Genomic DNA, 22,908 nt, shown 5'->3' on the forward strand with positions numbered 1-22,908 from the left:
AGGCAAAGCAAGGGTCCCGCAAGTCCCGGGTGTACATGCTCTTGCTCTTTGTCCCCTGCTCTGTTTAGGCCCAGGACTAATATTTACCTTGTAAACAGGAAATGGGGGAGGGAGAGAAGCAGGCCCAGAGCTGTTGTGTAGAAACCCAGTGCAGACAGGTTGGGAGGGGAGGGGCTGTGTCGGGAAGACCCAGAGTCTGTTCCGAGGCAGGAGTTGGGAGACTCTCCGGGCAGCCTCCGTTCACTGCCACAGTGCCCTTAGAGGAGAAGAAAGAGGAGTCACCCCGTGACTGAGAGCCACCCTGTCTCACGGTTACCCTCGTGCACCCGGACTCACGTCTGCACACATCTGCTCGTCAGTAGCTCCCACTGACAGCCCTCCATTGTGTTCGCAGCAAAGGGTGATGCCCAGGGTGAGGATGGGAACAGAGAGTGTCGGCACCGCTCCGCAGGCCGGGATTAGGAGCCTGTGGAAGGAAGGACTCCTCCATCCACATACACCAGCTTAATAAATGGTAGAAACGACTGCATGATAAGATTTTCTCCCTAAGAACATCCGTCCTGGTTCCCGGAGAACCTGTCCTCTTGGGCGGCGGGGGCGGACCCTAGGACTATCTCTACCCGTTTGTTCCCAAGGCCCTGACCCCCTGACCTCTCCCTTGCCACTGATTTCTTCACATTGGTTCAACATTAACCCACAGAGTTAGGACAATCCCTCAGATCCCAGAAGCTGACACACTATGTTGTGCGTCCGAGGCCTGCGGCTTGCTGGCTGCCTGGCTCTGGCTGCCCTGGTTAGCCTGGTACACAGTCAGCATGGTAAGGGACCCTCGGAGGCCTGGGCATGATGGAGGATGTGGGATAGGCCCGTGAGTTGGGATTTCCTGGCTAAGACCAAAGAACACAGGGACAGTCCCCAGGTGGACCTCAGACCAGAATGTCCAGCTTTGAGGGGTCGGGTGAATGGGGCAGGAAGGGGTCCCTCTTCTCCCTTCCAGAATGGCAAGTGGGATGGGGCGACTCACAGATTATGTTCAGTGGCCTTCTGGGTACTTCTGCATTCTCTGTCCCTTCTTGGAAGCCAGCTAGGGTAGGTCAGGCTTGCTTCCTACCCCTAATGGCTAAAATAGCCAGACTTCCCCCACCCCCGCAGTGTTCCTGGCCCCTCAGCAAGCCCTGTCGCTGCTCCAGCGTGTCCGGAGAGCCAACAGCGGCTACCTGGAGGAGCTAAGGAAGGGCAACTTGGAGCGGGAGTGTGTGGAGGAGCAGTGCAGCTATGAGGAGGCCTTCGAGGCCCTGGAGTCTCCCAGCGCCACGGTGAGCCCCGCACTGGCCCCGCACTGGCCCCGCACTGGCCCCGCACTGGCCCCGCACTGGCCCCGCACTGGCCGCTGGGAAGAAGGGCAAAGGCCTGGACTCCCTCAGCAGCGGCTGCTGGGACCAGAGGAGACATCTACCCCCGCACCCGTTCTGACCCCCATCTCACTGGGCTATAAGATGGGTACCCCAAATCTGTCTTGGCAACTGTAGGCCTGGGGAGCGCTTCAGCTTTAGCAGTGAGCTCTACTGGGACTGTCTGCCTTGGTGCTACCTTAAGCCTCTCCGGCGGCACGTCTGTGTTCCCTTGTGGTGTGCCCACTTCTCTTGTCTTCTCCAGCTTGGAGGAGACCCCATTCAGTCATGTGTGTTAGAGGACTCTCTCTTCATATTCTCTACTTTTGGAAGTCAAAATGGGGGACTAAAGCTGGCTGCAGCGGTGAGGGAAGGGCATAGTTAATGCCTACGAACAGGAGCTTTGCAGAGCTCCCTCCCGCTGGAGACTCACCCCAGCCCTTGCTTTGCAGGATGAATTCTGGGCCAAGTACAGTGGTGAGTGACCAGTAGGGTTTGCCCCTGGGAGAGGCTAGAGACCTCTCCTGCAGGAATTTCTGCTGCATAACTCCCCCACACCCCTACTCCCCTGCCTCCCTCATCTGTTACCCCGGCTTCTAGTCACCTCATCACCTGTCCCCACAGCAACAGCAAGTGTTTCTGCTTTTTCCCAGTTTGTGATTCAGTGAGGAAAACTCGAGACACTTTCATGGACTGTCTGAAAGGTGAGGGGCAAACAGGGTGGGTGGATGGTGGGGAAGCCTGAGAGAAAAGGAAAATTCATGACTGGTTAGGAGCCAGGGCTGAAGCGGCGCCTCCAGTGCCCGCCGTTGCCTCTTTGTTCTGTGGTCAAGGATGTGTCTGGCACTCAGCCAGGCTGCTGCAGGAATGAATTAGTTAGTCTGGGGCCTTGTTCTTAAGGCCTGGCCACCCTGTGTCAGAGCTCTGTCTTGTTAATCCATTCTTCAAAACTTTTTCTTTCTTGTTTTCCTTCCTTCCTTCCTTCCTTCCTTCCTTCCTTCCTTCCTTCCTTCCTTCCTGTCTTTCTTTTTGTGTGTGTGTGGTTTTTCGAGACAGGGTTTTTCTGTGTAACAGCCCTAGCTGTCCTGGAACTAGCTCTTGTAGACCAGGCTGGCCTTGAACTCACAGAGATACACCTGCCTCTGCCTCCCAAGTGCGTTAAAGGCAAGTGCCACCACCGCTGGGCTTTGTTTTGTTTTTGAGACAGGACTCCCCTAGCCCAGGGTGGCTTTGAACTAGATGCTGGGGATGACCCTGAACCCCTCTCCAGCCCTGGGTTACAGGCGAGTGCTGGCTTCCGCTCTCCAGCCATTCTAACGATTCCCCACTGCCCACAGCTCTCAGTCAGGAAAGCTTTGCACTTCTGGCCTTGATTTCTCTTCTATTCTCCCAAGCCCTCTTTTAGACAGAAAGCTGGCCAGGGACCCTCCTGCTGCTCTGCTAGCGTCAGAGTCACTAAATGTGTCATGATGTCCCTAGAGCAACCAACACCGCCTGCTGGGAACCCTGTCCTTCAGGGACTTCTCAGAGCCTTCAGAGAGCAGCCTCCCTCCACAACGCTCTGAAACTATGTTCAGTCTAACAATGGGCTCCACTATCGCCAGGAAACTCTTTCTTTTTTCAAAGATTTATTTATTATGTATACAGTATTCTGCCTCCATGTATGCCTGCAGGCCAGAAGAGGGCACCAGATCTCATTACAGATGATTGTGAGCCACCACCATGTGGCTGCTGGGAATTGAACTCAGGACCTCTGGAAGAGCATCTCTCCAGCCCCAGCCAGGGAACTCCTTAAGCATCATAGTTTCTTTCCTTCCTTCCTTCCTTGAGTCAGGGTCTCATGTGGCCTAGGCTGGCTTTGAACTCCTGATCTGCCACCCCCTGTAGCCTTGGTTGTCTTGGAACTTGCTGCATAGACCGTGCTGGCCTGAAACTCACAGAGATACGCCTGCCTCTGCCTCCAGAGTGCTGGGATTAAAGGCGTGCGCCACTACGTCTGGACTCATCTTTTTATTTTATATGTATGGGTGTTTGCCTGCACGTACATCTGTGTACTATTTATGTATCCTGGTACCTGCAGAGGTCAGAAGAGGGCAGTCCCCTGGAACTGGACTTAGTGACCATATGGGTGCTGGGAATTGAACCCAGGTCCTCTGGAAGAGCAGCCAGTGCTCTTAACCACTGAGCCACCTCTCCAGGCCTCATATTTTCATTGCTTACTCAAAAAAAAAATATTGTACTAAGCCTTCAGTGTGTGTCAGGCACTGTGCTGGGATCGGGCGCTGGGGATTTCTTCTTATAGATAGCATCTAAGGGTAGATGAACTGGCCTGGAACTCGCAGTCTTGTTCAGCTGGCTGAGTACTAGGGTTATAGGGAGGTGCTGGGGACTCTGAGAGCATACATTAGTCCTCAGAACAGAGATAACAAACATTGAGGGACTCTTGGTAAAGCCGGAGAGAGCAGAGAGACAGTCGGTGCCAACAGAGTCGGAGGTGGCACACCAGAAGAGCCGCGCCTGGCTTTGTGGGGATGAGTTGGCGCCTGGCTTTGTGGGGATGAGTTGGCGCCTGGCTTTGTGGAGATGAGTTGGCGAACAAATGTGAGAGGATTCTAAGTGTGGAGACTGTGTGCAAAGCCTACGATGACAGGGGAGACTGGGCCAGGGAGGTAGAAGGTCTGGAGAAAGTCCTCGGTCCGCTGTGGCAGACTCAGATGTGTGTTTCCGTAGGTCGCTGTGCTATGGATCTGGGGACAAACTACATTGGGACTGTGAATGTCACCTACTCTGGGATTGAGTGCCAGTTATGGCGGAGCCGCTACCCACACAAGCCTGAGTGAGTGCTGGGCAGGCCTGTCTCCTCACAGGCCAGGAGGGGAAGCCGGACACGGAAGGTCCCTGAGCTCCCTTCTCTTCCAGCATTAACTTCACCACGCATCCTGGGGCCAACCTGCAGGAGAATTTCTGCCGCAATCCGGATAGCAGCACCCAGGGACCCTGGTGCTACACCACAGACCCCACCGTGCGGAGAGAAGAATGTAGTGTTCCTGTCTGCGGTGAGCTGGGCCGGAAGCAGGCCAGGCCAAAGCCTAGAGTTCTTCTTCCTCTTTTTTTTTTTTAAAGATTTATTTATTATGTATACAACATTCTGCCTCGATGTATGCCCACACGCCAGAGGAGGGCGCCAGATCTCAGTACAGATGGTTGTGAGCCACCATGTGGTTGCTGGGAATTGAACGCAGGACCTCTGGAAGAACAGTTCTTCAAAAGGCCTGGCAATCTTGAATGAGCTTCACAATGCTGACCACCTTCAGAGCAAGGGGGAGGAGTCAAAGTGAATGGGCCTCTTGGCCAGGGCATTTGGGAGACCTGGGCAGGCTGCCTGTCACCTCCTTTTCTCCCTCCCAGTCTTGGTTCCCTCATGCTCCAGGCTGTGGTTGTGTCCTGCCAGGCACTCTCTCCCAGGAAGCCTTCCCTTATCACTGCAGTCACACTTCCTTTGCGAACATCACAGAGTGAGCACATTAGGCTCTGCCCTGGGCGACTGCTGTGACCCCTCCCGTGGGTACCTAGTCTAGCCACAATAGTGCCGACACCTTGCCTGAGGGGCATACCGCAGCAAGTGTGTTTGTCTTACACCACTGAGGCACGGCTAGGTGCTCTGAAGTCCAGTCACCCAGGTGTGTGACTGGGCTTGCTTGTCGTCCCCTGGGCCCACTCGTCCGACCGTCCCCGGACCTCTACTTGAGTGACTGTGCTAATGAGTGACAGGCTCAGCTGAACCCCACTCCTTGCTCCACTGTACCCACATTGGGGTTGGTAGTTCCTTGAGGAAGTCCCTCCCACCCATGGTGATGGGAAAGTGCAGAACAATGAACAAAAGTGCAGTTTGAAGGCCTCAGAGCTGGCAGTCGGTCCTGCCTGCCTTCCATGGTAGGACTGACTGTGGGCCATCCATCAAATGTCCCGTGTGAATATAAGCAGAATGGTGAATTCCTAACATGGGCTGGGGATGTGGTACAGAGTTTGGCTAGGATGCACAAGGCCCTGGGTTCAAAACCCTTACCAAAAAAAAAAAAAAAAGAGAGAGAGAGAGAGAGAGAGAGAGAGAGAGACTGGCTTGGCAGTGCAGATCTATAATCCCAGCCACTGGGACAGAGGCAGGGGCAGAAGGGTCAAAAGTTCAAGCCTTGGGCTGGACACATGACTCAGCAGTTAAGAGATTTGCTTTTCTTGCAGAAGACCACAAATCAGTTCCCAGTGTCCATGTTGGGGGACTCACAACTACTTGTAACTCCAGCTCCAAGGGATCCAACACTCTCTTTTGGCCTACACACACACACACACACACACACCAAGACATGAATAAAAATGAAAAAGATAAACCTTTGTTTCAAAAGTTCAAGGCCAGCCTAACAACTTTGTGCGACCCTGTCTCAAAATAAAGAAAAACCAGGATTAGGGCTTTAATCAGTGGTAGCGAGCATCCTCCCCTCGCTGCAGGCTCCGTCAGCAGTGTTCTTTCCAAGACAGGTCTTAAAGCAAATCACCAATGCTTTTAAATGATCTTAACAAAGCAGCCGCCTAGACTCTGCCTCTATCCCACTTGTGGGAAATACATTGTAGGCCTGCTGAAACTGACCTGTCCACACAGTCGTCCTTAGTAGACCCAACAACACAAAACCTTAATCTGGAGTGGTGGCACACACCTATAATCCCAGCACTCGGGAGGCAGAGGCAGGCAGAGCTCTGAGTTCGAGACCAGCCTGGTCTGCAGAGAGCATTCTGGGAGTGTCTTGCGCTACCATGCCTGGCTTGTCCTGTGTGTTTTTTTTTGTTTTTTTTTTTTTTCGAGACAGGGTTTCCCTGTGGTTTTGGAGCCTGTCCTGCCTCTGCCTCACAAGTGTGGGATGGATTAAAGGCGTGTTTTTTTTTTAACAATCTCCTCTCAAATGTTGGGGAAGTTAGGCATGTGTGGCCTATTAAAGGGGGATTGCTGAGGCTGAGGGTGTTTAAGCTGTCTCAAGTCACACAGGTGGAATCCACCAGGATAGGGGTTCAAATCTTCCTTGGGTCTGCGAGTGTTCCCCCAATTTTGGCTTCTGTGTCCTTTTGCACCAGGCCAGGAGGGCCGTACAACTGTGGAGATGGTTCCCCGCTCCGGAGGTTCCAAGGGGAACCTGCCACCTCCACTGGAGCAATGCGTCACTGAGCGCGGCCGGCTGTACCAGGGGAATTTGGCTGTGACAACACTTGGGTCCCCCTGCCTGGCCTGGGCCAGCTCACCAGCCAAGGGCCTGAGCAAGTTCCAGGACTTCGACCCGGAGGTGAAACTCGTGGAAAACTTCTGCCGCAACCCTGATGGGGATGAGGAGGGCGTGTGGTGCTACGTTGCCGGGCAGCCTGGCGACTTTGAATACTGCAGCCTCAACTACTGTGGTGAGAGAGCCCAGGGGCAGAGGACAACTGGGTTCATTAGCGCCTTGCAGAAACCTGGCGAGGGGTAGGTCCTGTTCTCATTTCACAGATGAGTAGAAGGAGGTCCTGAGAGGCCGTTGCCTGGTTGCCTGGAGAACCTAGGCTCGTAATCTCGGAGTCAAACGCCCTCCAAGGCCCGCGGGGGCTTGGGAAGGTCTAAGGTCCCAATGCTTTACAGAGGAGGCGGTGGGAGAGGAGATCCAGGAAGAGGAGGAGTCCATCGGGGGGCGCACCACGGATGCGGAGTTCCACACCTTCTTCGATGAGAAGACCTTCGGCTTGGGCGAGGCAGGTGAGGCAGGCGCGTGTCCGCGGGACACAGGGCTGGATAGCAGGGTGGACCCCTCACCATTGGCCTTGCTCTGCAGACTGTGGCCTTCGGCCTCTGTTCGAGAAGAAGTCGCAGAAAGACAAAACAGAAAAGGAACTTCTTGACTCTTACATAGATGGGCGCATCGTGGAGGGCTGGGACGCTGAGATGGGTATCGCCCCCTGGTGCGTCCTGTACTGAGCTGCCAGCCAGTGGAAGGCCTGCCCACCCACAGCAAGGACCTGGCGCTCACAAGCTCTGGCTCCACAGATGCCCTGGAGCAGCTCTGCCTCACTGTCTCATAGTTTTTCTTTTCTCTCTCTTCTTTTTTTGGGGGGGTGGGGTGGGGTGGGGGCAGGGCCTCCTGTAGCCCAGGCTGACCTTGAATTTCTGATCTGCCTTATTTTCACCTCCCAAGTCCCACCATCCTAGCCCAGCAAGTCTTAGTCTAGGTCCTTTTTCCACCTCCAAGGCTGCCTAAAGACCCAGGCCCCAGCTCCTAATGCTCTCTACTTCCCCTGTAGGCAGGTGATGCTCTTCCGGAAGAGTCCCCAAGAACTGCTGTGTGGGGCCAGCCTTATCAGTGACCGGTGGGTCCTCACTGCTGCCCACTGCCTTCTGTACCCACCCTGGGACAAGAACTTCACCGAGAATGACCTTCTGGTACGCATTGGCAAGCATTCCCGCACCAGGTATGACATTCGTGGCTGATGGTGACTGGCTAGGATCTGCGGGCCCATTAGGTGAGATGTGGCTGTATAGTTCCACTAGGAAAGTGAGAAAGCCCATTTGGCCATGTCCAGACCACTCCAGACACTCGAACCTAGTGCCACTTTAAATTGTGACTCTTTGAACAGTACATGTGCCCATCTTGTGCTGGCCTACGTGGCTCAAAAGCCCCATGTAGATATTGGACTAGGAGGAAGCTGCCAGAGGGCTGCTAAGGTAGGGGTCATCCTGCCTCCCAGACTCTGAGGGCAGACTGTGACCTTCCTCAGCGGGCTGAGTGTTCTCACTGGCGGGCCTACAGCTCTTGGCCTTTCTGTTGGGATCTGCACAGGTATGAGCGGAACATAGAAAAGATCTCCATGCTGGAAAAGATCTACATCCACCCCAGATACAACTGGCGGGAGAACTTGGACCGTGACATCGCTCTGCTGAAGCTCAAGAAACCCGTACCGTTTAGTGACTATATTCACCCTGTGTGCCTGCCAGACAAGCAGACAGCAGCCAGGTCAGCACCGGGGCCTCGGCTCAGATTCTGCCTGGGTTCTGGACCTTGGGACCTGGCACACATTTGCAGGCTGCAGATTCATGGTCTGAATGCAAACGTCCTTTTCTTTGCTAGGTTTTTAAGTGTTGGTCTCTGGGAAATAGAGTTGGCAATCAGGAGGCTTCTGGATGCTGTCAGAGCCAATTCTCATGGGGTCCCTCTCTTTCCCTGAAGTTTGCTCCAGGCTGGGTATAAAGGGCGGGTGACAGGCTGGGGCAACCTTCGGGAGACTTGGACAACCAGCATCAGCGAGATTCAGCCCAGCGTCCTGCAGGTGGTAAACCTGCCCATTGTCGAGCGGCCCGTGTGCAAGGCCTCCACCCGGATCCGCATCACTGACAACATGTTCTGTGCCGGTAAGCCTCAGGTCTCGGGCCAGGACAGCGGGGACAGGGGCTGGAGACTTGGGACATGCTATGGGTACAGGCCTGGGCACTTACAAGTCAGATGACTCCAGGCCAGTGGCTGACCTTTTGATGGCCAAAGGAAGGTAAAAGTTCCCACGCTGTGAGGTGTGAGGGTAGGGAGAGTGTGTTGGTCTGTGGCCATTAATTCCTGCTCAATACGTACTTCAGCGGAGGTACTGGGTAGGGAAAGGGCATTCATTCAGCCACTCAACACAGTTCTCGAATCCCTATTGTGTCCAAGACAGCAGATGAGGGTGCACAGCACAGACCCAAATAGATGGTCCTGAGGATGCTTCCTTCCTAGAAGGGGGCATGCCAGCCGAGAGCATCAGTTCTTGATAACAGCTTTGAAGAGGAGAGGACAAAGTCAGACAAATACAGGGGTCAGAGAGGGTTGGAGAAGGCCTTTCTCAAGAAGGTGGAGGCTAAGCAGAGACTGGAAGAAGTGAACGGAGAGTCGGACACAGACGGGGGCGTGTGATCCTGGTTTGGGGGCAGATGCAGGTACAAGGGTCCTGAGGTGCAGCAGGGAGGCATTTGGGGTTGGAGTTCTGTAAACCCAGCAATCCTCCGGGACGAGGTTAGAGAAGCCAGGTGTAGTGGTGTACATCTGTAACCTCAGCACTCAGTGAGTGGAGGCAGGTGAATTATAGTCAGCTTGGGGCTCACTTGGGCCACAGTAGACCTTGTTTCATAAAAACAAGCAAACAGCTGGGCATGGTGGTTCACACCTTTAATCCCAGCACTCTGGAGGTGAGGGGAGGAGGATCTCTTGTGAGTTCAAGGATAGCCTGGTCTACATAAAAGTTACATATGGGACAGACAGGGCTACACAGAGGGACCCTGTCTCAAACAAAACAAAACAAAATTCAAGTAAACAAATAAGAGTTTATGGGTATTTTTATTGGAATTGTATTACGTTCACAAAACATCTTTTTAATGTTGAGTATAATTCCATTCAAATAAGGACCAGAATGTTGGCTCACTCCAGTGCTGTGGAACTGCTCCTGTCTCAGGTCTACCTGCTCTGCTCTCTTTCTGGAATGCTGGGGTGTCTGTGATCTTTTTGTTCTGTGGCACCTTACTTTATAGATTTGTGTTTCATCTCATTCTCTTCTAGTTGCACAAAGACTAGTTAGGGATTTGACTTGTTAAATAATTAGACCTATTGCTTGTCTCTAGGTGGTGGCGCATGCCTTTAATCCCAGCACTTGGGAGGCAGAGGCAGGTGGATCTCAGTTGAGTTCGAGCCTAAATCTAGGACAGCTAGGGCTACACAGGGAAACCCTGTTTCAACACCACCACCACCAAAAAAAAAAAAAAGAAAAGAAAAAAATTATTTTTCTGTAATATTAATTCCTACTCTAATCTTTTATAAGGTTGTGTGTGTGTGTGAGAGAGAGAGAGAGAGAGAGAGAGAGGGAGAGCGAGAGAGAGAGAGAGAGAGAGAGAGAGAGAGAGAGAGAGAGAGAGAGAGAGAGGTTCACACATGTGTGTGAATTTGTGTGGAGTCGGGTGTCATCAGCGACTCTTCACAGTGTGTGTGTGTGTTCACACGTGTGTGAATTTGTGTGGAGTTGGGTGTCATCAGCGGCTCTTCACATTTATTTATGTACTGAGTTTCACTATGTATTCTTGGCTGACAGGCTGGCATCAAACACAGAGATTTGCCTGTGCCTATATTAAAGTCATGGCTTTGAGCTGTTAGTATATATATATATATTTTGGTTTTTCGAGACAGATATATATTTTTTAAAGATTATTTATTATGTATGTAGTGTTCTGCTTGCATGTAAGTCTGTAGGCCAGAAGGGGGCACCAGATCTCACTATAGATGGGAATTGAACTCAGGACCTCTGGAAGTGCTCCAGCCTCTGAGCCATCTCTGCAGCTGTTTAGCAGATTTTTTTAAAAAAATAATTATGTATTTATTATGTATATAGCATTCTGCCTACATGTATGCCTGCACACCAGAAGAGGACACCAGATTTCATCATAGATGGTTGTGAGCCACCATGTGGTTGCTGGGAATTGAACTCAGGACCTTTGGAAGAGCAGGCAGTGCTCTTAACCTCTGAGCCATCTCTCCAGCCCCTGTTTAGCAGATATTTAACAAAACAAAAAACTTTATTTTTCTGAAATAGGATTTTACTGTATAGTTTAGGTTTGCCCCCTGTCTAAGCTGCCTCGGGGCATCACATACCCGACTCACTTTTTCTTTGAAAACTTTTATTACTGTGGTGCTGCAGACTGAGCCCAGGGTTTTGAGGCAGACAGCTGCCCCACCACTAAACTACACCCCAGGTAATAGTCTTAAGACTTGGGGTTTAAGGGTTCCTTTGCATTTGGGATGTTAATGAGTTTTGTCACTGTGATAAAGACTGTAATTTTCCTACTTTATGAAATAAGTTTTTATTAACTCATTTTTTTTTAAAGATTTATTTATTTATTAAGCATACAATGATGTACCGCTGGCAAGGAAGGCACCAGGTCTCATTACAGATGGTTGTGAACCACCATGTGGTTGCTGGGAATTGAACTCAGGACCTCTGGAAGAGCAGCCAGTGCTCTTACCCTCTGAGCCATCTCTCCAGCCCTTTATTAACTCATTATCATGTAATTATTGTGTTTTATTTGTTATTTCCCCTGTGTAATCTTTGCTTTTAAAGGTTCTGTATTTAGGAGCTGGCATTTTGCTCTAGTGCCTATCTTATCTTTGGTCTTACACTTTTTCAACACGCCTTCCTTCTTCCTTCCTTCCTTTTCCCCACTATCTACTTTGTCTTTCTTTTGACACAGGGTCTCTCAAGTAACAAATTCACTATGCAGTTAGCGACCTTGGACTTGTGCTGCCCACTCAGTGCTAGGATTACAGGCATGTGCCATAATGCCAAGTTTAGTTCGTGCGGTGCAGGCTCATCATGGCTCACGCATGCCGCACAACTGCTCTCCTACACTGTATGGTGCAGGCTCATCATGGCTTATGCATGCCGCACTGCCCTCCTACACTGTATGGTGCAGGCTCATCATGGATTTCTACTTCCACCACAGCCTCCTGGCACAACCATACTCAACCATTTTAACCTCAACTTTTCACCTTTCTCCACTTTTTTTTTTCCATTTCTTTTCTGTCTTTTGAGAGTCTCATGCACCCCAGGCCAGCCTCAAAATCACCATGCAGCTGAGGCTAATTTTAAGTGGAAATGGCTCCCCTTGCCTTTAATCTTTCAATTCTTGACTCTATAAGCATATACCATGACATCTGATTTTTTCACTTTTAATTTTTACATTTATGAGTTCAAGGTGTTTTTTGTTTTTTTTTTTTTTTGAGAATTCTTTTTCTTTGAGACAGGGTTTCTCTGTGTTCTGTGTCCTCCCAGCTGTCCTGGAACTCGATCTGTAGATGAGACTGGCCACAAACTCAGAGATCTGCCTGCTTCTGCCTCCTTTCAGGATTAAGGAGTGTACCGCTGCCCGGCTCTTGAGGATATTCCATTCAGATAGTTTTGTAGTTGATTGAGGGTGTCTTCCTAGCTAAGGTCTTCTGTTTTCCTAAGGTGTCTTCCTCTGGTAAGTTTCCAGTGCTTGTGCATAGTTCTGAGATTACTAATTTGTGTCCACTGAAGGATTTGTTTCCATCTCATTCTGCATATGGTTTAGATTATATATTCAATTCAGTTCACTAAGTTGAGGTTTGGGTGTATCTGTAGTCTACTTAAATTTGAAGGTATGGTTTGGGGGTACAGGAGGAGGGGTTTGGGGGTATCTATGACTTGGCCAGAGTGGAAATGGTAAAACCTTGATGATCAGAGCCAACAAGTTTGCTGAAGGATTAGATACCTGGGCTGAGGAAGAGTCAAGATAATCATTTTGGGCTGACTCCTGAACCCTGCTGTTCTTCCTCAAGGTTTCAAAGTGAATGACACCAAGAGAGGAGATGCTTGTGAAGGTGACAGCGGAGGACCTTTTGTCATGAAAGTAAGCTCTGTAGGCAGGGCTGCCCTAGGGAAGGTTGGGGGCCAACAACTTGTTTTCAGGAACAGCCTGGACCTGACTACTGGAATCCCCCCTTTCTTCCTCAGAGCCCCTATAACAACCGCTGGTATCAAATGGGCATTGTCTCATGGGGTGAAGGCTGTGACCGGAATGGGAAATACGGTTTCTACACACACGTGTTCCGCCTGAAAAAGTGGATACAGAAAGTCATTGATCGATTTGGGTAGACGTGGGGGGGGGGGTACCCACAATATGGGATCCTTATGCAAAAATCACAAAAAACAATCAAAATATTTTTGTGGTTTGTTTCTGTTCTCAATAAAAGTGACTGTTAGTTAAGTCTCAGTGTGCCCAGGCTGTTGGTGAGCAACTCTCTGGACTGGACAGACGGAGCTGCAGATGGCGCACACACATCATTTATTAGAGTGGCGCACAGGCCAACAAGGCCTGGACAGAAAGGCCAAAAATCCACTATGTGTTTAGACCCTGGGCTGGATGTCTCAGCTGGTCTTCATTCTACACTGGAATCTTTAGGAGATTCTGAGGCCAGTGAAGAAATACCTCAGAAGCAGGACCAATCAACAAAGTTGCCAGAGAAAAGAGGGGGCAAACAGGCAAAAAGCAAGTTTTTTTCTTCCAGGTTCTTTTATGCAGGCTGGGCCAGAAGGCAAGGCTCAAACTTAGGGGGGAACTTACCCATTCCAAATGATCCAGTCAAGAACATTTCTCTTCCAGGACATCCACAGCTACACAAAGAAACCCTGTCTCAAAAAATTCTCACCCCCCCAAAAAAAAAGATTTTCCCACAGGCGTGCCTATCTGCTTGTGTTTTAGTTGATTGCATATGACAACCAAGATTTTAGACATCCTATCTGACATCCTTCATCATTTCATCAAAATAGTACAGATTAACTACTTAAATTCATTCCATCTTCATGTGTGTGAGTGCATGCTTGAGACAAGGTAGCTCTGGCTCTGCTGGAACTCATGATGTAGACCAGACTGGCCTTGAACTCAGAGAGATCATCCTGCCTTTACATCTCCAACGTGTGTGTGTGTGTGTGTGTGTGTGTGTGTGTGTGTGAGAGAGAGAGAGAGAGAGAGAGAGAGAGAGAGAGAGAGAGAGAGAGAGAGGAAGTTCTCCAGGTTTTTCCTTATACAGCACTTATCAGATTAGAGCAATTTGTAGTAAGGAGGGGAAAGAATGTTTAAATTTATAGACTTTGGACAAATTTAAGTCTTCACATCTTCAAGATGCTATATAGCATTAAAGTCCTATTCCCACTGGGGACATTTACGTGTAAGTGGGCACTGCAGCCTCTGACATTTGATAGGAAATTTTGGCTGATGTGAAATTTGTTGACACTGCAGAACTGTAGTGAGAAGATGCATGCATCGCTGAGCTTCAAGGCAAGAACGGAGCCTGAACATCTGTCTGCTTTAGGTGCTGACAGGAGTAGGGCAAGGGGTTCTGGTCAACCAATAGACATGGTTTAGTGGGAGGGCCAGGGCCAGGCACAGAGGCAGAGGGATTCCTGTGAGTTTGCAACTAGCCTGGTCCATACAGTACCATGTTAAAGTGAGCCAGGGCATGGTGCGACCCGGTCTTGATAAATAAACAAAAACCAAAGGACCTCTATTATTATCTCGACCCCCCCAGCCCTTCTCCCTTCTCTGTCTGCTGAGTCACTTGAGATCAGCCTGCCAAATGCTAGGATTATGGCTATAGGCATTTGTCACCACTGTATTGGTTTTTCATATCTGATGCAAAAGGGAACAGAGAATGAAGAGTTTCTTGCTTATTCTGTGATTCTGGTTGACTGGAAAGCCGGACAAAAACAGGCACAGGTTCTCAGTGACAGTATCTCAGCTACTCTGGGCTTTAGGGGGAAGGGTGAAGGATTAGCTTGGCTTGGTGGAGAGGGAGAGGCAGAGGCAGATAGAACTCTATAGTTTCAGGCCAGTCAGGGCTACATGGTGAGACAGTTTCAAAACAAATCTGTAATACTCAGAGCACTCTCAACACCACTGTGGGGATATATAAACTTACACTTAGTTTTCAGTTGAATGGTGCCCATTCTAGACCCCACTTTCCACGACAATGTCCTCCTTCCCTGCTGTGAACACTTACCACTCCATGCTCGCCTATAAAGCAAGTTTAATTTCAGGCAGCCTTGGGCTCACCAGAAAATGGTGACTGGAACCAATGCAGGGTTCACCTGATGGAAAAAAAATCCAGATTCATTTTCCTTCCATTTTTCATTGTGTGGAATGCCAGGTGAGTAGAAGCTGTCCTGGAGCCTGCCTGGAGTTTCCACAGAACCCAGAACCTCTTCGTCCTGAGGCAGCTTTCTAACTACGGAGGAAGGGACTGTGCGGTTCATTCTGTCCTCAACCCAAGTATAAAGCAATTAATTAGTCGGGACTGAAGGCAGGGAAGTGGCAAGCTGTCCAGATCCACCAGTGAACCCAGTTCCCTTGGTGTGGGAACTGTTGGCTCGAGTCGAGCTTGAAAGCAATCTCATGTCATCAGGCAGCAAACCAGCAGGGCGCTGTTTCTCCATCAACTGGACACGACCAGACTTCAAAACAAGGAGGGACAGACAAGCTTCCTCTGTTCCTTGGGTCTGCATGTGGACAGCAGGCCAGCAAGTATTCTCTTCCCAAGGAGCTACAGCCCCAACCCATGAGTTAAGAAAAAGTGTACCTCAGCAGGTCATGACAAACCCTCTTCTACCCAGCTTTCCTTAAACAGGTGACAGAAAAAGTCCCCAGCACTCCCAGACATGGAGCGTCTTGGGAAATAGGTACAGTTAATGCAAACTTTATTTATAAAAGACTCTTAAATTAGTTGTCTCATGCCATGCATTCATACAGAATACAGTCCCTTCAGGGCTACAGGAGAAGAGCTCACAACTCAGAAGGAACTATCAAGAGTTTCTAATGGCTGAAAGCTAGGAAAAATTAGGACAATTACAAATGAGCCATTAAAACAAAACAAAAAAAAGATATGGAACCTAGTCTGAGCAGAGGGTGCAGCTGTTTGGAAGTCTGTACACTAACCTAACCCACAGTCAGTCTTCTAGAGGCAGCACTGATGGGGAGAAGCAGAGCTTGTGCACATCTGCCCACAGCCACTCCTTCCCGTCTGCTGTCTGATACATACAACAGTCTGTGTACATGGGGCCTGCAGTGGCCACTTCACACTACAGGGCTTCTAGATTAGTAAACTAAAGCTGCAGAGTGCAGAGGGATGGCAGCTTCATTTGCGACTGCTCTTTATTCTCTCCAGTCTCTTTTTCAAGTCATCAATGTTAGTTGTGGAGGAGGAGGAGGTGATGGTTCCTGAAGAGTGGGTCTGGCTGGAGTCCAGGTCTGAGTGCTGGTGCTGTTCGCGGGACTCCCGCAGCTGCGAGAGCTTACTGTGGAGCATGTCCGTCGAAGAGGCAACTGGAGGAATTGCTGGTTTGGAGAGCAAAGCGGTCAGTGGAGGTCGGTCATCTTGCTATTGAGAGAAGACAGAGAGACAATGCCTAAGTTCAGGGGAAGCAGTCAAGATGCAACTCTGCCTGAGTTTATACAAAGGTAGACCAGCCTGCCCTTGACCTGCTTGTCACAGCTCTCCATTCCCACACAGAAAGAAAGAACAGTACCTTTGTGTTGTCAAGGCCACACCGTTGTCGAAGAATTTTTAGCCTTTCCAGGTAGACAGATGGTCCCACTTCTTCTCCATTTGTGTTACCTATAGAGGATACTGTGCTTGAGGGGGTGGGCACACACGTGACCTCCATCTGAGAAGAGATGCCTAGAGAGAAAAATGAAGGAAGCTCATGTAGATATCCACATACCCCAACTTCCAGACTACAAGAGCCAATCTGCTACCAAAGACAACCAATTTCTAGGGTCCCCTGGCACAGCATACGTATAGCACACACAAGTCCCTAGCAACAACAACAATTTTTTTTTTTTTTTTGGTTTTTCGAGACAGGGTTTCTCTGTGGTTTTGGAGCCTGTCCTGGAACTAGCTCTTGTAGACCAGGCTGGTCTCGAACTCACAGAGATCCACCTGCCTCTGCCTCCCAAGTGCTGGGATTAAAGGTGTACGCCACAACCGCCCGGCTAACAACAAAAATTTTAAGGCCCTGAATGTTTCCACTGTACTTGAAAACTAAAAAAATCCACAAAGATCTACCATGACTTAGTGATACAGGCTAGTCTCAAATATGAAACCTAAACCTTGTTGAAACTTCAAGAACTGATCCACCTTTAATCCCAGCACTTGGGAGGCAGAGGCAGGCGGATCTCTGTGAGTTCGAGACCAGCCTGGTCTACAGAGCTAGTTCCAGGACAGGCTCCAAAGCCACAGAGAAACCCTGTCTCGAAAAACCAAAAAAAAAAAAAAAAAAAAAAGAACTGATCCAAAAGGGCTGTCTGCCTAAACCCTTCGTTATGTGAAGGACTGTATACCAAAAATCACAGGGCTGGCATGGGCAATTCTAAGTATATGATGAGTACCCAACTCAAACAGGAGGTATGTGAAGAATTGGTTACGTCTGGGCTGGATGACACAACAGAGAGTTTTCAAATCTAAAGGGAACAGCAAGGAGCTCAAGGGATAGGTACTACCCATCAATATTCTTGGAGAAGAACAACAATTCATCTCAGTTACCATGCCCAATTAATGGGTGCTGGTGATTGGATCTAATTCTTTGTGCGTGCCAGGCCAGCACTCTACAGACTGAACTATATCTTCAGTACCTCCCATGTGGGTTCTAAATATTACCCAAGAGGGAAAGGCACTAAACAAATTATGTTAGAAGTGGTATAAATGTCCTGGGTGTGGGGGCATACCCTTTCAATCTCAGTACCCAGGAGCAAAGTGGGAGGATCTTTGGAAGTTAAAAGGCCTATCTGATCTACACAGTGAGTTGGCAGAGGATGCTATTTGGCAGGTAAAGAACAGGCTTACAAGATTTCCACAACTGAGATCACAGTATAAAAACAAGATCTGAATAAGGACAAGGAATTGGCTAACAGGCTTTCTCTTTCTTATTTTATTTATTTATTTATTTGTTTGTTTGTTTGTTTTTTGAGACAGGGTTTCTCTATGAACTCGCTTTGGAGACCAGGCTGGTCTCGAACTCACAGAGATCTGTCTGCCTCTGCCTCCCAAGTGCTGGGATTAAAGGTAAGCACCACCACCACTGAGATCAAGGCTCTCTTAGAATCAACAGCACCATATATATAACGACTAGTGCAGAGACTAGAAATATATCGGTGGTAGAGTGTATGCATGGCATGTACAAAGCCCTGGCTTCCATCCTCACATTAACACACAAACACACACACACACCCCAGAATGACAAAGCCGGTACAAAGTTCCTAAGGTATACATATGTGTCTGTGTTTCAGAAGCAGTGAGGAGGCTGGTGGGTCTGGAGAGCAGTAGATGAAGTACCAGAAGTAGCAGGGGACAAGGTGTCAGAGTGGAAGGTAAGAGTGTGGTGGATCCTGCACATGATCTGCAGGTGCAGCCAGAGAGTTTCCTGGCAGAGGAAGAGAAGACCAAACGCTTTAGTTTTTACCAAACTAAGATAAAGTTGATACCAACAAAAATTCCCATGGAGTAAGTAGCTAGCTCGCAATCCTTCAACCTATTTCTGCAAGGAGAGGAAACTACACCTGTGGAAGTGGGGATGCGGCCTTTGCCTTCCCTCTCCATCTCAATCACCCGAAGGCCTCGCTCAACATAACTCTGAAAGAACTGTGAGGAGTTTTTCAGAAATGGCTCGATGTCAGCATCTGAGTATTTCTTCTTATATTCATATAACTCTGCTAAGCCCTGGTAAAAAAGAAAAAGGAAGAGGTAAGGATGGATGTAAAATTGTGTTCCTTTTCCACAAAGCAGACCAGCACCTATTAGTTGAATCCCTTTCACTCCCCTCCTCCTCACTTGCTCCATCTATGCCTCCTTCTGGTTTTCTACAGACAAGGTCTTGGCCCAGAACTCCTATGTAGATCAGATTGTCTTCAAACTTACAGTCATCTCTGCCTCAGCTTCTTGAGTGCTGAGATTACAGCTGTGTACCACCACACCTGCCTTTTTGTTTATTTTGGCTTTTTTGAGTCTCACTGTGTAGTTCAGGCTAGTCTCAAACTTGCAATCTCCGATCTCAGCCTTCCAAGTGCTGTAACTGCTACACGCTATGGTACCCAGTCCTAGGCTTAACCCTTTCATTCTCACCTCTTTAGTGTTCTCCTTAGAGCCAATCTTCTTAAAAATCTCAGCTAAGAAATCATTTACTTTGGCCTTTGACGATTTCTCGTCCTAATAAATTGAAAAGCACAAAGAACTGGTTAGAGTCGAATTACTAAAAACAAACGAGAGGATGGATGGATGCTAACAGAAAATACTTCAAAATATGGGCCTGACTGGTAGAGAAAGCCCAGAGCTGCAAAGCTTACAACAGCAACACTAGTATTCTGGCTCTGAGAGCTTCCTGTTGAGGATTGCTCCTCAGCTCTGAGGACCAGCTGATCTACGCCTCCCTGGTTAAGCAGAGTTCATAGTGGACTTACCTAGTGTCACTGAAGTCTCTCTTGGGGAATCAAAAAGCATGGGTTCACTACTCCAGTGTTTTGAAACCAAGAGACTGATCATTCCAATCCCTAAAATTTCCCCTTGAGAATCAGGCTACTCACTATTCGAGAAGCTCCCTTTTCTGTTTCCTTATCCGACTTGCTCCCAGTCTGGTCCATGCTGTGCTTCATCATCCGACACAGGTGGGCCTCCAGCTCAGACTCATTCTTATTGTCAATCATTGTGAGGTGGTCTAGGATCTGAGGGAGACAAGTACATTCAAATGCTAGCAACGGCCCTTCCAGGAAACCCACTCAGAGACTGACTGCTGTTCTCACTCACCTTAGGTCCTTTCAGTTTGCATAAGGTATGCAGAAGGGTCTTTAGAGTCCTTATAGGAAATTCACTTTTGCATTGCTTCAGTTTCTCTTTGGGAAAGACCTTCATAAAAATGTGTATGTCCAGAAGAATTCTGTCTAGGTTGATGCTGTTGATGGTATCAGGCAGTAGTCGAACCATTCTCCACAGACACTATAAAAATAAGAAATAAGAAGCTGGAGGGATGACTCAGCAGTTAAAATCACTGGCTGCTCTTCTAGAAAACCCAGGTTCACTTTCCAGCACCAACATGACAGCTCACACCTGTCTGTAACTCTAGTTCCAGTGGATCCAATACCACGCAGACACACTCAGGTAAAAACACCAGTGCATAAAGAATAAATAAGCCATTATAAAAAAAAAAAAAAAAACATGGGGCTGGAGAGGTGGCTCAGTGGTTAAGAGCACTGGCTGTTCTTCCAGAGGTCCTGAGTTCAATTCCCAGCAACCACATGGTGGCTCACAACCATCTGTACTGAGATCCGGTGCCCTCTTCTGGCCTGCAGGCAGACATGCAGGCAGAATAGTGTATACATAATAATAAATAAATTAAAAAAAAAAAAAAAACAAAAGGAGTGACTGAAAAATGAGGATAATTTATCACCATTTTTCCAAATTCAAGGTTACTTTTTTTTTTTTTTTTGGTTTTTTGAGACAGGGTTTCTCTGTGGTTTTGGAGTCTGTCCTGGAACTAGCTCTTGTAGACCAGGCTGGTCTCGAACTCACAGAGATCCGCCTGTCTCTGCCTCCCGAGTGCTGGGATTAAAGGCGTGCGCCACCACCGCCCGGCTCAAGGTTACTTTTTAAAGATGTGTGTTTGTTATTTATGTATATCCTGATTTATTATGTGTGTGTATGTGGGTGGAGACCAGAGGTTGACACAGGATATTAATCTCTCTTATTTTCTATTATGAGACAGTCTCTCATTAACCTGGACCTTGCTGATTCAGCTAGGCTGGCTGGCTAGCTAGCAAAGCCCAGGTAACCTTCTCACTTGGCTTTGTTTAGGTGTTGGGGACAAGGACATTTTAAATATTAAAAAAAAAATTTTAATTCTGTCTTGAGTTTCCTTAGTATCTGAGAAGAATAGTTCAGATTGTTTAAACCAAATCTAATCTAAGGAAGGACAACTGTACAGCACCACAGTACCAGAAGTACGTCACACTTATCTTTACTTGGAGAGTGCCATCAAAGATTAAACACACATTCCTCTCCCTCAGAAAGAAATATGCCTAATCAAATGTCTTGCCTTCTACTTTCTAGAAGGCTGGCCCTGAGTTTGCTATGTACCTGAGCCTGCTCCTTATGCTTCACTTCCTTCTTTTTTTATTTTTTTATTTTTTTTATTTTTCGAGACAGGGTTTCTCTGTAGCTTTGGAGCCTTAGAGTCTGTCCTGCAACTAGCTCTTGTAGACCAGGCTGGCCTTGAACCTCGAACTCACAGAGATCTGCTTGTCTCTGCCTCCCTAGTGCTGGGATTAAAGGTGTGCACCACCACTGCCCGGCCCTTATCCTTTTTTTTTTTTTTTTTTTTTTTTTTGGTTTTTTCGAGACAGGGTTTCTCTGTGGTTTTGGAGCCTGTCCTGGAACTAGCTCTTGTAGACCAGGCTGGTCTCGAACTCACAAAGATCCGCCTGCCTCTGCCTCCCGAGTGCTGGGATTAAAGGCGTGCGCCACCACCGCCCGGCTCATTTTTTTTTTTTTTTTTTTAATAGCCTTGCTGTGTCAATCACACTGAACTGTGTATCTCAGGCTGGTCTTGACTCCCATCTTCCTGCTTCAGCCTCCTGCAGCTTCCTGTGTTCTAGAATTACAATCGTTACCATGCCTGGCTTACCATTTGTGTTTTCCAGAAGTAAGTACCTCAGTTAATTTCCGTCAATGTTGTACTTTGAATTTATTTCCCAGAAAGTAAGTTCAAGGTTAGCCTGGTCTACAGGGGGAGTTCCAGGACAGCCAGGGCTGTACAGAAAAACCCTGTCCCCCCAAAAATCCAGAACAAAACAAAAACAACAACAACAAAATGAAAGTGATTATATGTTTATAAGACAAGAGATAAAATCATTTCAATTTTACCTTCATAACAAGCTCTGAGTATTTGGGAGAAGTAGCTGTTGCTAGCAGGCTGTCCTGAAGTAAAACAAGCAGGGCACTGGAAAAACAAATAGCATTAATAAATTTTAAATCTTCATGTTTTTCCCTGAGAAAGGGTTTCTAAGAGACAAATGTAATGCTAGGACTATAACTAAAACATTTCACTGTCCTACTCTAGAGAAGTCAGGTATTGTTACAGTTTTAGACTGAATCACACTTGATTCACTTAGAAAAAAGTAACAAATCATCTTACCAGGCAAACTTTAAAGTTACAATTAACTTTGATCCTCTTGCCTCCACTTGAGTGGAGTGCTTCCCAGGGCTAGGATTACAGGAATGTGCCACTATGCCGGGTTTAACAAGTGCTGTGGAGCAAACCCAGGACTGTGCATGCCAGACAAGTACTACCAACTGAGCCACACCCTTATATGTGCAAACAAATGAGAGGCTTTCCCAAGTTTTACTGATGAGTGCATAAATATACCTGAGGATGTTGGTCTGGTCAGACTTCTCCAAAACCTTCACCACCAAGAGGTTCACAGAACGAATCACCTGTTGTCCTTCCTCAAGATCTTCAATCCGAGAATCCAGCATTAATGTGATCAGGCCATGCATCAAATCTTTCAGTACTCCAGTGGAGGCTTCCCGGGCCAGGCTCTCTATCTGAAATAGCTACCCAGTCCTAACTGTGTTAGGGAGGTTAAAACTCAATATATGGGACAAAGAAGAAAGGCAGAGTTGGTATATTCTAGTCAATATTCAGCTCTCTCTCATTAGATATGTAGACATACGCCTAGCTGACCAATACCTTAAACTTTAAGTCCCAAGTGCAAGGATTACATGCTTATATCAACACACCTGGCACAATTACAATGCATTTTTAAAATACCCGGGGTGTAAAAAAAAAAAAAAAAGGAAAGAAAGAAAAGAACAGCTAAGCATTTTACTTTATATCCTAAAATAGGGAATTCTTGAGTAAATGTGTGTGCTGCTGACATGGT

General features: G+C 48.1%; 2 protein-coding genes across 4 annotated transcripts in view; one reads left to right on the forward strand and one right to left on the reverse strand.

Moving 5' to 3' along the window:
* Positions 1–739: 739 nt before the first annotated feature.
* On the forward strand, positions 740–13,115 carry F2 (coagulation factor II, thrombin). Its single transcript, XM_057781725.1, has 14 exons — positions 740–818; positions 1,153–1,316; positions 1,844–1,868; positions 2,045–2,095; positions 4,122–4,227; positions 4,311–4,447; positions 6,513–6,830; positions 7,048–7,161; positions 7,238–7,364; positions 7,704–7,871; positions 8,240–8,413; positions 8,627–8,808; positions 12,767–12,837; positions 12,942–13,115. Exons 1-14 carry the CDS (start codon positions 740–742, stop codon positions 13,080–13,082), a joined length of 1,857 nt encoding a protein of 618 aa, XP_057637708.1. The 3' UTR covers positions 13,083–13,115.
* Positions 13,116–15,663: 2,548 nt separating this feature from the next.
* Positions 15,664–22,908, reverse strand: part of Ckap5 (cytoskeleton associated protein 5) — a 95,263-nt gene continuing 88,018 nt past the window's right edge. For all 3 annotated transcript variants that reach the window (XM_057780844.1, XM_057780845.1, XM_057780846.1), the window contains 8 exons: positions 22,392–22,579; positions 21,890–21,965; positions 19,778–19,966; positions 19,558–19,695; positions 19,100–19,183; positions 18,538–18,697; positions 16,509–16,660; positions 15,664–16,360 (listed from right to left, as the gene is read on the reverse strand). In XM_057780844.1, the coding sequence (XP_057636827.1) occupies positions 16,118–16,360; positions 16,509–16,660; positions 18,538–18,697; positions 19,100–19,183; positions 19,558–19,695; positions 19,778–19,966; positions 21,890–21,965; positions 22,392–22,579 (1,230 nt within the window). In that variant the 3' untranslated portion in view covers positions 15,664–16,117. The remainder of the gene's footprint in view (positions 16,361–16,508; positions 16,661–18,537; positions 18,698–19,099; positions 19,184–19,557; positions 19,696–19,777; positions 19,967–21,889; positions 21,966–22,391; positions 22,580–22,908) is intronic.

The sequence above is a fragment of the Chionomys nivalis genome, chromosome 9 (assembly GCF_950005125.1).
Source record: "Chionomys nivalis chromosome 9, mChiNiv1.1, whole genome shotgun sequence".
Classification (NCBI taxonomy): Eukaryota; Metazoa; Chordata; class Mammalia; order Rodentia; family Cricetidae; genus Chionomys; species Chionomys nivalis.